Raw genomic sequence first — 12,636 nt, 5'->3', positions numbered from 1 at the left:
GAAAACCAACCTTTTTCCTTGATGTATTGTCCTGGATCACAGTCCTTGTGTTTCTGTGCTGCTGCACATTGGTCCTTTATTGAGTCAATACAGAAGAATCCTTCAAGTGGTTCACAAACTGTATCTGATGTTGTTGTACATGACGTCTTTACCTTCAGACCAGAACCTATCAACACATATGGAAGTTACAAAACATGCAGAAACAAAACTCCTATTCTGTTTAATCTGTTTCTGATTTAAAGATGCCTTCAGTGGTTAGAACAACTTTACAAAATGTGACACAATAGTCTCTTCAGTTCATGAATTCATAGGAAACATCTGTATACCTCTATCACAGTTGGTGCATTGGAAACACTGCTTTCGTCCAGTATCTTTATCCATATAAGTTACACTCGTGCAGGGCAGACATGATGTAGTTCTGAACTCTGTACAATCTATTTTAACTCTGTTTCCTGTTGAGAAGAAAACCAGAGATTATATTTTAAGCAATTGTGTTAAAATACCATCACGATACTAAGGAGAGTGTTGCATGCTGAGTAAAGATTCATACACTGTTACCTCTTATACTGGTATTATTATTACAACCATCAGATGAAGGCTAATTTTTAAAAATAGAGAGTATAAATAAATATCGATTGTAGTTGTTCAGTAGCAGTTTTCACTTGTGATCACACATTAAACATCAGGAAACAATGAGGAAACTTTTAGTCTCCAGTTGGATCTTACCAGGTGGACACATTGGGCAGCATTTATTCCCTATCAGATACTCTTCAGGACGACATGTGAGGGTTTGACAGCACAAGACTTTAATCACAATTATCTGTGAAGAGAAGTTAAAAGAAACAACGTAGTAAAAATGTTTGTCTCCCATATTTCTGTGATCCATTCATCGCTCCCTTCAACATCAACTGCAGCATCTTTTCTACACCATGAAACATTTCTGGATCATTATAGGAGGCTTGTAAAAGCAAACATTAAAGGAATTCTTTAAGGGAGGACAGTATTTTCTTCACACAACGTAACATCTTTACTAATTTATAGTGTGAGTTTTCTATATAACAACACACAGTGTTACTGAATGTACAGACTGGTTGGACTCTGCTCTATCTGATCAGAGGGTAACCAGAGAACATCCAGTTCACTTTGAGTTGTTGGATGTATGTGAGATGTAAACAGGACTTGAAGAACAACCCCACTTCTTCTATCCCACTAATAGAAAGAATCTCCCAGGATTAGGAGGATTAGAGGAGGAGCTTTATCATTTATTATCCTGTGATTTTCTGCAGTAAAGAATTTTACCAGAAAAGCTGAAGTTCTCAAAGATGTTCTTCTGGAAGTCTTGACGTATAACAGGAACATTTTCCTGGAGCCAAAGACACATGGGATGAGGGAGTTTGAACATGAGGACAGCATCTGTGAGAAAAAAAATCATGTTTAAAGAAAATTGCATTTTCCAGCAAGAACGAGTATATTCACTATAAATTATACTGTACAAGTTTCAGTTTATTGATTTCTCTAAAAGTATGGACACAACTTCTCATTCAAGGGTTTTTCTGCATTTTCATTATATATCAAAGAAGCTGCCTTTGGCTTTGACACACTTCTGTTATTTTCTCAGCTGCTCAGTGTCAGACATTCAGAAGTGTTCACATCCTGTACTTAAGCCAAAGTACGGGTACCTATGTAAAAAGAATACTCTGGTAAAAGTTAAAGACCTGATTCAACTCCTTCACTCAAGTAAAAGTAAGAAAGTACAGGCTCTGAAATGTAATTAAGTAAAAACCATTAATGAAACACATTTGTTGCTGATTTTGCAAAATGAAAAAAGTTCTGACAGAATAATCTAGACCATAGGTCTTCAACAGGGGCTCTGTGAATGGGGGGAGGTGGTAGTTACAAAATCCTTGCTTTTCTAAATCCTCTGAAGTGGCACCATCAACAACACGCCTCAGTTCACTTCCTTCCTCCATCCTGCTGCAAGTTACACCCTACTACAGTTAATGGTTGACTACTTCTTAGACTTTCGCTCTGTGGTCTCTCTACTCTAGTCATGTCTGATCATGTCACGTTTTTTACATCATGTCAACTGTGGAGGTTAACAAACCGTTTTCCAATGTGAAAAGTACAGATATTTGTGTACAAATGCAATAAAAGTAAAAAGTCGTCAGAAAAATTAGTGCTCAAGTAAAGTGCAGATACCTGAAAAATCTACTTAAGTACAGTAACAAAGTATTTGTACTTTGTTACCTCCTCTGCACACTTTAGTTCTTTTCAATGTCCTAGTTTTGCCAAGTGTGACAGTCAGCTGTACCAATGTTCATTGTTATGTAATTTAACATTATAACAATTATAACACTGCAGAAACATTGCTTTCATTTTATTAAAATGTCTGCCATGTCCACTCTTTGGGAAGTGACATACTAGGCCTCCATTATGGTCCTTTACCACATACATGCTGATTAATGCTTCACAGTAGGATGAGAGTTATCACAGATGAAATAAACACAGATGCAGTTTCAACATGATCAACCGTGGAGGATTTGGAAGAAATGGAAGGTAGAGATGCAAAAAGGTATGAATTTGTTACAATGTGTAAGCACACAGCTTTATTGTATGTTCAGTTTATTCGCAGTCTATGCCGTGCAACACGCCAAGATGTGTCCCCTTTTTGTCTCTTGTATTTTACCACTACTCTAAAGAAGGGATGTCTGAAAAATGTAATATCTGGAAATATTGATATCGGGTTTTGCAACCTACGTTCCTCCGACGTAGGTTTCAGCATTTCCGAGCCTCCTTGAATGCAACATGCAATGTTTAAAGCCGCGCGCTTCCTGATGTTAAAGAACAACAACAATACAAGTGGATCGCTAGATGCCGTAATAAGCTTGCTCGTCCGCTTCCCTTTTCCTTACCACAGCAAAGATAAATTCGCCTACAATACTCATTATTACCTTCCAGTTAATGGTCCTAGTTGCTCTCTGCTAGACGAACAGTAAATAAAAGTTGCATTCTCAAGTACTAAGTAGGAGGGAGTCGTTTGTTTCCCACCACAAATGACATGTCTTTTTGTCGTGAATCTTTTTAACGATGTTCCTTTGGAAAGTTATTGTGGCTTTATTATTTAGATCGGTTAAAACATGCCGTGTGTCTACGCGCAGATAATCAGGGCTGAACAGAAAATTGAGGACATAGTTTCGTTTTATAAAAGTTGTCGTTTGTATTTTTAGTAACCTGCCTGTCACATCAGACAGTTCCGTCCTTCACTTGTGTTGTAGTCCCGACTTCAACAACTGAACTTTGGTGGATGAAGAGGGAGTCATTACTGCCAGACTGGAAAAGAGAGAATGTTTGTGACTGAACACAGGTTATATAAAAAAGTTTAATCCTCGAAGATGAGTCGGAATAAGACCCTTACCAAGACTTAACAACGGCGACTGATGTAAGAACCCAGTGCCATAAAAATAAAACAACGTAGAAACAAAATTCTAACAAAAAAGCGCACAGCCGATTGTTTACGTTACCAGTCACCAACCAGCAGACAGGCCAGCGCATGCGCAAGGAGGAGTTGTTGATATTGTGTTTTTGTTTCATTTTCAACATTCCCGGGCTGAAAATTAAACAAGCTGTGCTACTTTTAAAAAGGCTTTAAGATACAGTAATACAGTGGCTTTAAGATACAACAAACTTGTATAAGCATATGAGAAATCATGGAAAAGAAAAAAGAAAACGCAGTGATCATTTTTTGTTGTTTCAACATCTATTTACATATATTATAAACTTAAAGTCCAAAGAGCAAATCACAAAATACGTCATCACACAAAGTCATTCATTACTTTTTTAAATAAATAATAATATAAAAATATATACACACACAAATATATATACATATATACATACATATACACACACAATATATATATATTGTGGGACTGGGAATCTGTTGGTTCAGCCCAAGAAAGTCCTGAATCTCCTGGGCTAAAGATACAGTCAGTGTTAAAGGTACTAATCTTCTTACTGAATCAGGATGGAAACACACTGGTGTTTATTATGAGGCTGATATTTGTTCATAATGGACTGGAGTTTGTTCAGGTCTCTTCCTCTGCCACTGATGTCAGGGGCTCCAGCTCTGGCCCTACCACAGAGACCAATTTCTATCAGTCTGTCCAGCCGCCAGGCGTCCTCCTTCTTAGTGCTGTCTCCCCAGCACACCGCAGTATAGTAGAGGTCCCAGGCAAAGATAGTCTGGTAGAAGATGTCCAGCAGCTTCTGGTAGATATTGGACAATCTTAGTCATCCAAGGAAATAGAGATGGTTCTGACCTTTTTTATATATTGAGTCTGTATATGTGAATACAGACGGCACCGGGTCCGCACCGCCGACCCGAAGCTCCTTCTCCGCTCCTCCACCACCCACCCCAGCCTGGCATCCAAAGCACTTCTTCTGAGGTTTAGCTGGAGTGTCAGGCCTCACTCCGGGCAGCTCAGGGGACAGCGCTACCAGTGCCAGCAGCTAATATCAGGATTACACCAACGGACACAACAGCCGTTCCACAGAACTCCACAGCCAACAACCAACGACACAGCCAAACACAAAAAGTCCAGAAAAAAACAAAACAGAAACAGCAAAAAAAGACAAAACGACCAAAAACCATTTGATTGGTTCAAGGCACAGAAAAACAATTAGTCAGACAAAAAAAAAACGACCATTAACACGCTAAGAACAACCCAAAGAGGTTATTCTTTGTGGAGGTACTGGCGGCATGCAGCCACTCTTTCAGGCGCACCTCCACACACTCCCTGTTGATGGTTACAGGCTGCAATTTGGGGCCATCCTTGACATGCCCCACAATTGTAGTGACGTCTGAGAACCTCTGCAGGTAGCATAACTCTGTGTTGTGATTGAAGTCTGACGTGTACAAGGTGGATAGGACATAAACTCACAGTCCCCCTGTGGTGCTGACAATGCACTGGAAAAGTCTTCCCCCTTGTCCAACAGTCCAGGAGAGTCTGATGAAGCAGGTAGAGGATGGCATCCTCCATCCCCACCTTGTCCTCATACACAAACTGTAGTGGGTCAAGAGTGTGGTGACCCTGGTGGAGCAGCAGCCATCCTCCTCATGATTCTGGATGTCAGGGCAGCCGTCTGTAATCATTCATCTCTCTCTGGTGTAACTTCTTAGGGACAGAGATGATGCAGGATGTCTGTGGTGGTGCAGCCTCAAGCCCCAGCAGCATGTATCTTAACTTTCCTTGACCACACTCATCATACGAGCTCTTTGTGGCCGAGCTGCTGTTGTTCCTAAATGCTTCTATCTTACTGCAAAGGTGGCAACTGTCACAGTACCAAGCTTGAGGTCAGCCCTTCAGAACAACTTATTTTGTATCCCAAATGGAGACTGCATGACTTTAGGCTTCTGTATCAGCAGGTCTGATTGACAGGTCTGGCCAATACTCGGTCTCATCTGCTGCAGTAAAAGATCACCAGGACATGAGTAAAGTCACATGGTGTGTGATTCACTGTCAGGAGGAGGTTCATGTGACATTCATGAGGCAGGATGCTCCAGGCCAGAGGTTGGACTTTCTGAGATTTTTTCTCTGCACTCTGCAAAGACAATGTGCCACAACCCGACTGTATGAGAACTGGATTCTGGAACACTTCACTTAAAGCAGAAACCTCTTATATATTTCTAAAAAACATCATCGTGTAGCACAACCAGACCATGTTTAGTTAAGTGTGTGTGTGTGAAAAACACAATGCTGTCTTACCTGCTGCTGTTCACACTGATGATGACACTCATTCTGCTGCAATGTCTTGTTACTGTTTGATGGAGTTAAAAATATAGATTAATTAATCTATTATATAAACCAAATGTTGACAACAGTGGTCGTCGTAGTTTCAAATAGTGTGAAACAAACATACCAGCACATTTCTTCTGCCTGTACGTGAACAAAACCAATGAAAAATATGATTATCAGCCCTGTCATGACTTGGCAGAAAACATCATCATACTTCAAAAATGTGATAAAATTTTTCTGATTTTAAAATAAGTCTTACCTCCTGTACATTGTTCCTTTACTTTGTCACGGTAGAATATTAATAAGCCTGTTAGAACTGTTACTGTGACTAAAGAAAAAACCACAACAATGATGATGACAGTAGCTCCAACATTTGAAGTTTGTTCCCCACAAACAGAATCAGTTGACTTAGTTCCTGCTGTTATCAGCTGAAGGTTCATTGATTCACATCTGGAACAATAAAGAGACATTTTATAGAGAATATTACTGATGTAATAAGACATCAAACATGTCTCCATGTGTGATGTGAGGATTTACTTACTGTGTGTGTTGCTGACAAGATGTTAATGTTCCATCTGAAAATGTTCCATCACTGCAGTCAGAGCACACAGTGTCTGAGGAGGATGTACCTGCACACACAACATTTCAATCTACAGATCAAAGATTAGATTAGATTAGATTAGATTAGATTAGATTAGATAAAATAAGATAGATAGATAGATAGATAGATAGATAGATAGATAGATAGATAGATAGATAGATAGATAGATAGATAGATAGATAGATAGATAGATAGATGATCTGTTTCCACTTCTGTCCGTCCTCACTGAGTCATCGGTTTCAATATAACTTAATATTATAAAGCTATGATATATTTATAGTGAGTCAGTGGGTGCGTGCGAGGGTGAGGCAGGAAGTTTAAGAGTGTGTGGAATTTATATAAAGGGTTCAGGGAAGGAGGGAGGGGTGGAATTATTTTCTAGAGAAAGCCATTGTCATTATATTGTATGTGGACATACAAAGACAATAAAAGCATTGTCATTCTGAGAGATGGGTGATAACAGCAGATTTTAGGAATAAGTAACCTGCTTCTGCTTCCTCATACTATCAAAGTGCAAATAATAAATAATCTACGTGGAGGGACAACTGAGAAAAGTCCAGCTGGTATAAACTACAAAGAAATTTTGTAGAAATTTTTAAACTAGAAAACCAACCTTTTTCCTTGATGTATTGTCCTGGATCACAGTCCTTGTGTTTCTGTGCTGCTTCACATTGGTCCTTTATTAAGTCAGTACAGAAGAATCCTTCAAGTGGTTCACAAACTGTATCTGATGTTGTTGTACATGACCTCTTTACCTTCAGACCAGAACCTATCAACACATATGGAAGTTACAAAACATGCAGAAACAAAACTCCTATTCTGTTTAATCTGTTTCTGATTTAAAGATACCTTCAGTGGTTAGAACAACTTTACAAAATGTGAGACAATAGTCTCTTCAGTTCATGAATTCATAGGAAACATCTAATTTGATTTCAAATTCACCAGTTGATGTTATTGTGGAAAAAAGTAAAGACACTTCTACAAATAAATTTGTACTAATAAATAAATAATATTAACATAAATGTACCTGTATCACAGTTGGTGCATGAGAAACACTCTCTACGTCCAGTAGCTTTATTCATGTAAGTTCCACTCATGCAGGGCAGACATGATGTGCTTCTGAACTCTGTACAATGTATTTTAACCCTGTTTCCTGTTGAGAAGACAAACAGTTATTATAGTTCAAGAAATCTTGTTTTAATTCAATTCAAATAGAATCTTCAGGGTAAAAATCACACTGCATGATAAGCAAAGTGTCATATACATTTGTATCTCTTATTGTTGTGAATATCACGGACTTTATCCAGAACAGCAGGTGAGTCCAACACACATTGTCATTTTTATTATTACCACCATCACATGAAGGCAAATATCTCAAAAAGCAGCAATAAACATTAATCTATTTTTATTGTTTACTGACAGTTTGTACTTGGTGGTCATAGATGAATTTAGTTGGATCTTACCAGGTGGACACATTGGGCAGCATTCATTCTCTATCTGATACTCTTCAGGACGACATGTGAGGGTTTGACAGCACAAGACTTTTATCACAATTATCTGTGAAGACAAGTTCAAAGAAACAATGTAATAAAAACAGTCATCTTCCATGTTTCTTTGATCTGTCCAACTCTCCACTACAGAGCCCCTAATGGAGAAATAAATAAATAAAAAGGAGTATCTCATGCTCATGAGATATTATCTCGAGAGCATGACATAATAACCAGAGAACATCCAGTTCACTTTGAGTTGTTGGATGTATGTGAGATGTAAACAGGACTTGAAGAACAACCCCACTTCTTCTATCCCACTAATAGAAAGAATCTCCCAGGATTAGGAGGATTAGAGGAGGAGCTTTATCATTTATTATCCTGTGATTTTCTGCAGTAAAGAATTTTACCAGAAAAGCTGAAGTTTTCAACATGTTTGTGGAGTTTTGCCATGTAGCAGGAACATTTTTTTTCGTGACCTGAAGACATCTCAGTGAGATTTGGGATGAGCTGATTTTGACATCAGAACAGCATCTGTATGATGAAAATTTGCATTTCTGTTAGGAATCTTGGTTACATATTCTAACATCCTTTTTTTCTAACACCTTTTGGATTAACAGATACGTATATGTCAGTACCTTCATGATGCATCAGACACCACTGTCCTTCACTTGTGTTGTATTCCTTTGTTTGCCAACACAACCCAGGTCATGTGAAGGGAGAGACAGACTATGGAAACTGGAAAGTAGTAAGAACAGAGTGACTGTGTTTAGAGTAGACACAGGTCACATTGAAAAGGTGAATCAATGCCACCGTCCACCCATGAAGAACTTACCGACGACGACCGGAGTAGATACCAACTGTCGGAAAAAACGAAACATCCTCGTCTTAACCAAATTCCAAAGAAAAATAAGTGCTAGTCAAAGAATTAATGTTTGGAAAAAGGTTCCGGTTGTGTTTAGCTCAATGAGTAGTGCACCTGTCCCATGTGTTGAGGCTAAAGTCCTCGTCTCAGGCAGCCCCGGCTCGAATCCTGCTCTGGACGGCCTTTCCTGCACGTCATTAAACTCTCTGCCTCCACATTTCACTTCCCTTCTTACTTCACTTTCAATTAAAGGCTAAAAAGACTCCCAAAACTACTTAAAAAAATGGATCCAGTTCTTATAAAAGAGAAGTACCTCCAAACACTGACGAGAAGTAACAGACAAGACGAAAGATGTGATGCGTGACGCTGTTTTCAGAAATCCAGTCAAACCGATTTTCGTCTGCTTTTATAAACACGGAACACAGGTGCTTGATGAGGACAAAATGTCACAAAATAAATACATTTTTTATAGAACAGTTTTAAAGAGAATTACAGGAAGACCAACAGATTGTGTACAGAGTACTCTCTGTAATTTAAAATGCGCTGGAGGACACCTGGACCTGGTAATCTCCTCCAGAGAAGTCAAAAGTCATCTGAGGAATTTCTTATCGCTTAATCTCATTCACTGCCACAGATCAGCCAACACACCACACAGTCATGCAGTATACCAGCACACTCTCAGTGAGTCCAGTTCGTCCAAAAGTTAATCTGAGATAATGGTACTGAACTCTGAACAGTAATCCACAAACACTTTAGCGTGGCTTCTCCTCATGACACAGTACAGGGAGGAGCACACTGGAGGGATTGTGTCTTCTGTTGACAGGTTTGTCCTATAAGAAAAAGTGATGAGGGAGAAATGATGACACTCATATTAAGTTTAAAGTCAACAAAACTTACAAAACCTTATTCTTTCATGCATGAAGACATTTGTGTTGAAAAGTGGTATGATATTTCTGGGTCACATTATAAGATTTTCCTGCATGGCGTCACCAGAATATCAAAGCCAAAATCACCACAGATCCTTAGCATCACTGTCTATCGCCTCTTTTTCTGCTGAATTAATTTAAGACGTTGACACCTTTTGTGATTCTGACAGTTAATAAGCCTGATCAGCTCACTCAACACATAGAGAGAACCCCATTCGCGTAAAGCAGAAACGTAGGAAACACATTCCAACAAAAAAAAGAAAGAAAGAAACGAAGAAACCAAATAATTATCGTTAAAAACAACAATCAGGCGAACACAAGGAAAAGATGTTGTCTTTACCTGGGGTCATGTGATCTGTTGGACCTCCCATAAAAGTCCCTGAGATACCACTTTTGCTCATTGTGCATTCCAGGCAGGTTTTTGAACTCATAATTTACGACTTCAAGTCACCACTTACGACTTTGTAGCGTTCCAGACAAGTTACGAGTTACACCTGGGAACGGGGAGCGAGATGTAAACAAACGTGGCGGAACGTATGTTTTGGGCTTCATCCAAGAAGTATAGCCTCCGAGGGCACTGGTAAAGGGGAGCCATGAGGGGCTGAGTCCTCTCCTCATCCAGAAAACAGTGCATCTCCTCATCTAAATACACCTTTTTCGAATGGAAAGCTGATTTCAGTACAGATCAAATGATGATGATGATGAAAGCATAACATCAGACACACTGTAACGTGTGAATCGTGCTAAAGCCTATTTATCACCGTGTGCCGCACAAAGAAACACTTCCTCCACAGGGCTCGCCATGTTGTTGCGAGACGTCACATGCCGTAAGGGGGAGTACATCGATCTAGCGCGAGTTCACAGGTGGGAAGGTGGGAAGTTACGTGTTCGACTAACGTCGTCACGGGAACAAGTCGGAAAAACACGAGTTCCGGGTTGCCTTGAACGCACCATTAGTCACAGGGCCCTGTGCAGTGGTTATTTATTTATTTTTAAATAATATTAGTCTATAATCTAATTTGCACTTTGCATTTATTAATTTATTTGCTATTGTTCCTGTTTTTGTATTTAGCTGGTGCTGGTGTAGAATCACAGAAGCAACATTAATTAAACAATTAAATATTGTATTGTCATTGTACGTCAGTACAACGAAATTGCCACATCTGACCAGTGCAAAGATAAAAAAAAAAAAAACAAGATTCACACCATTCATACGGCCACCAGTATCCACCATATAAACATACATACAAACATAAAAACAACAACAAGAAAAAAATATTACAAGAATAAAATCAATTCCTGAGAAGATCAGACTAGATTTAGTGCTCTCAGACATATTGCATTACATTTTTAAATATATTTTGAAGTAAAATTAACTTCTAATGATGAAAGTGGAGTTAGAAGCAGTGCAAAAACTTGCAGCAGTCGTGTTTTTCTAAATAGAATTAGTGTATAAGTTTAAAACAGCTGGATACTGGAACACATCTACTCTGCAAAGAACAGTTCACATGTTGTCTAGATGGTTCCCACTGGTTCAATTAAAGCAGAAAGCACTTGTTCATGTGTAGAAACATCATAGTGTAGCACAGAACATGCAGAAATCACACAGGCAGACCATCCTCAGTTAATAAACATTTAATTGTCACGGCTGTCAAAAGATACTATTAGAGTGCAGGTGCTACATCACTGAATAAGGATAAAGGTCTTAATATATATAGATGAACTGCTATATATATTTTACAGTTCATCTCATCTTCTACCACCACTTATCTTCACTAGGGTCGTGGGGGTTACTGGAGCCTATCTCAGCTGTCATACAGTCATACAGTTAAGAAGAGCCAGAAGAATGTAGTAAACAAGAAATCCTAAATATATTTTATGCATCACAGCACACTTCTGCTATTCTCTTAGTCAGCAGTCTGTTGTCTGTTTGCCAAGTGTGCAAAATATTTCCCAGCTGTTGCAGTTTCTTTGTTTCACTTGTGTTTTTTCTTTTCTTTACCTCCACTGACAGACACTGCCTCAAACGAAGTCGTGAACTAATTCTAATTAAAGCTCATGTGCAGTTTATTATTGCAGCAAAATAGAGTAGAAAAGAGTAGAGTAGTAGTAGAAAAATAAAGCCTCCTCTCCGTTCTACAGCAAACATACATTCAGTCCCTTCAGTACTCCTCAACACCTTTTAAAGTTCAGGGTCATAGCTGCTCTCTGCACAATATATCTGATAATAAACTGAATCCTGAAGTGGGAAGGAGTGGTTGGTTTGCCCACCACAAATTACATCAAAATACCTAGAAAATATTAATTAGTAATTAACAAGAAAAAGAACTTAGGTTTTCTTACTAAACATTTCAAAAGAAAGGCCTTTAAAAGGAAAAGACAAAAACTAGAGATAAAAAAGTTGAGTTTCTTGTCTCTGTCATAAAATCATTATACTTTTTTTTTCATGAATCACTAAAACAACTTCACACCTGCTCAAAATTACTAAAATTCCCTAAAATAAACAGTAGGTGGGTGGGACTTTGGTGGTAATTAGGTCTTCAATATGTGAAAAAAAATTGCAATAAAATTTATTTGATATTTGATTGAAATGTACAAAAATGCCTGAAAAGGGCACAAGGGTTCATTTTCTTGGTTTCCTGTCTTGTGTCACTCCCCGTGTTTTCCTTCGGTTGCTTATTGGTTTGGTTGGTTGGTTGATTGGTTGGTGCTCCGCCCTCATTTCACCTGTAACTGGTCTCCCCTCGGTCCATGTGTGTATTTGTAGTCCTGCCTTTGCCTTTGTTCCCTGTTGTGTAGTTTTTGTCTCCATGCTTTAGTTTCCATGCTGTGGTCTAATTCTCTATGCTATGCTTTTTCATGTTTTCAACCCATGCCGTGTCTGCACCGCCTTTTCTTAACATAATTAGACAGGAAACTCAAACCATGGAAAAGAGAGACACAAAATCATGACAAGTCAAAA

The 12,636-nt window shown here is 38.7% G+C and overlaps 1 protein-coding gene across 2 annotated transcripts in view; it reads right to left on the bottom strand.

Annotated features, from left to right (window-relative positions):
• Positions 1 to 6,329, bottom strand: part of LOC124996486 (tumor necrosis factor receptor superfamily member 14-like) — a 78,998-nt gene extending 72,669 nt beyond the window's left edge. For both annotated transcript variants that reach the window (XM_047569563.1, XM_047569552.1), the window contains exons 1-5: positions 6,055 to 6,329; positions 5,920 to 5,936; positions 5,766 to 5,817; positions 1,300 to 1,413; positions 727 to 820 (exon numbers count right to left, since the gene is read on the bottom strand). In XM_047569563.1, coding sequence (XP_047425519.1) covers positions 727 to 820; positions 1,300 to 1,413; positions 5,766 to 5,817; positions 5,920 to 5,927 — 268 coding nt within the window. In that variant the 5' untranslated portion in view covers positions 5,928 to 5,936; positions 6,055 to 6,329. The remainder of the gene's footprint in view (positions 1 to 726; positions 821 to 1,299; positions 1,414 to 5,765; positions 5,818 to 5,919; positions 5,937 to 6,054) is intronic.
• Positions 6,330 to 12,636: the final 6,307 nt, after the last annotated feature.

This window comes from Mugil cephalus, chromosome 1, assembly GCF_022458985.1.
Source record: "Mugil cephalus isolate CIBA_MC_2020 chromosome 1, CIBA_Mcephalus_1.1, whole genome shotgun sequence".
Classification (NCBI taxonomy): domain Eukaryota; kingdom Metazoa; phylum Chordata; class Actinopteri; order Mugiliformes; family Mugilidae; genus Mugil; species Mugil cephalus.
This window is presented reverse-complemented; position numbering and strand designations above follow the sequence as displayed.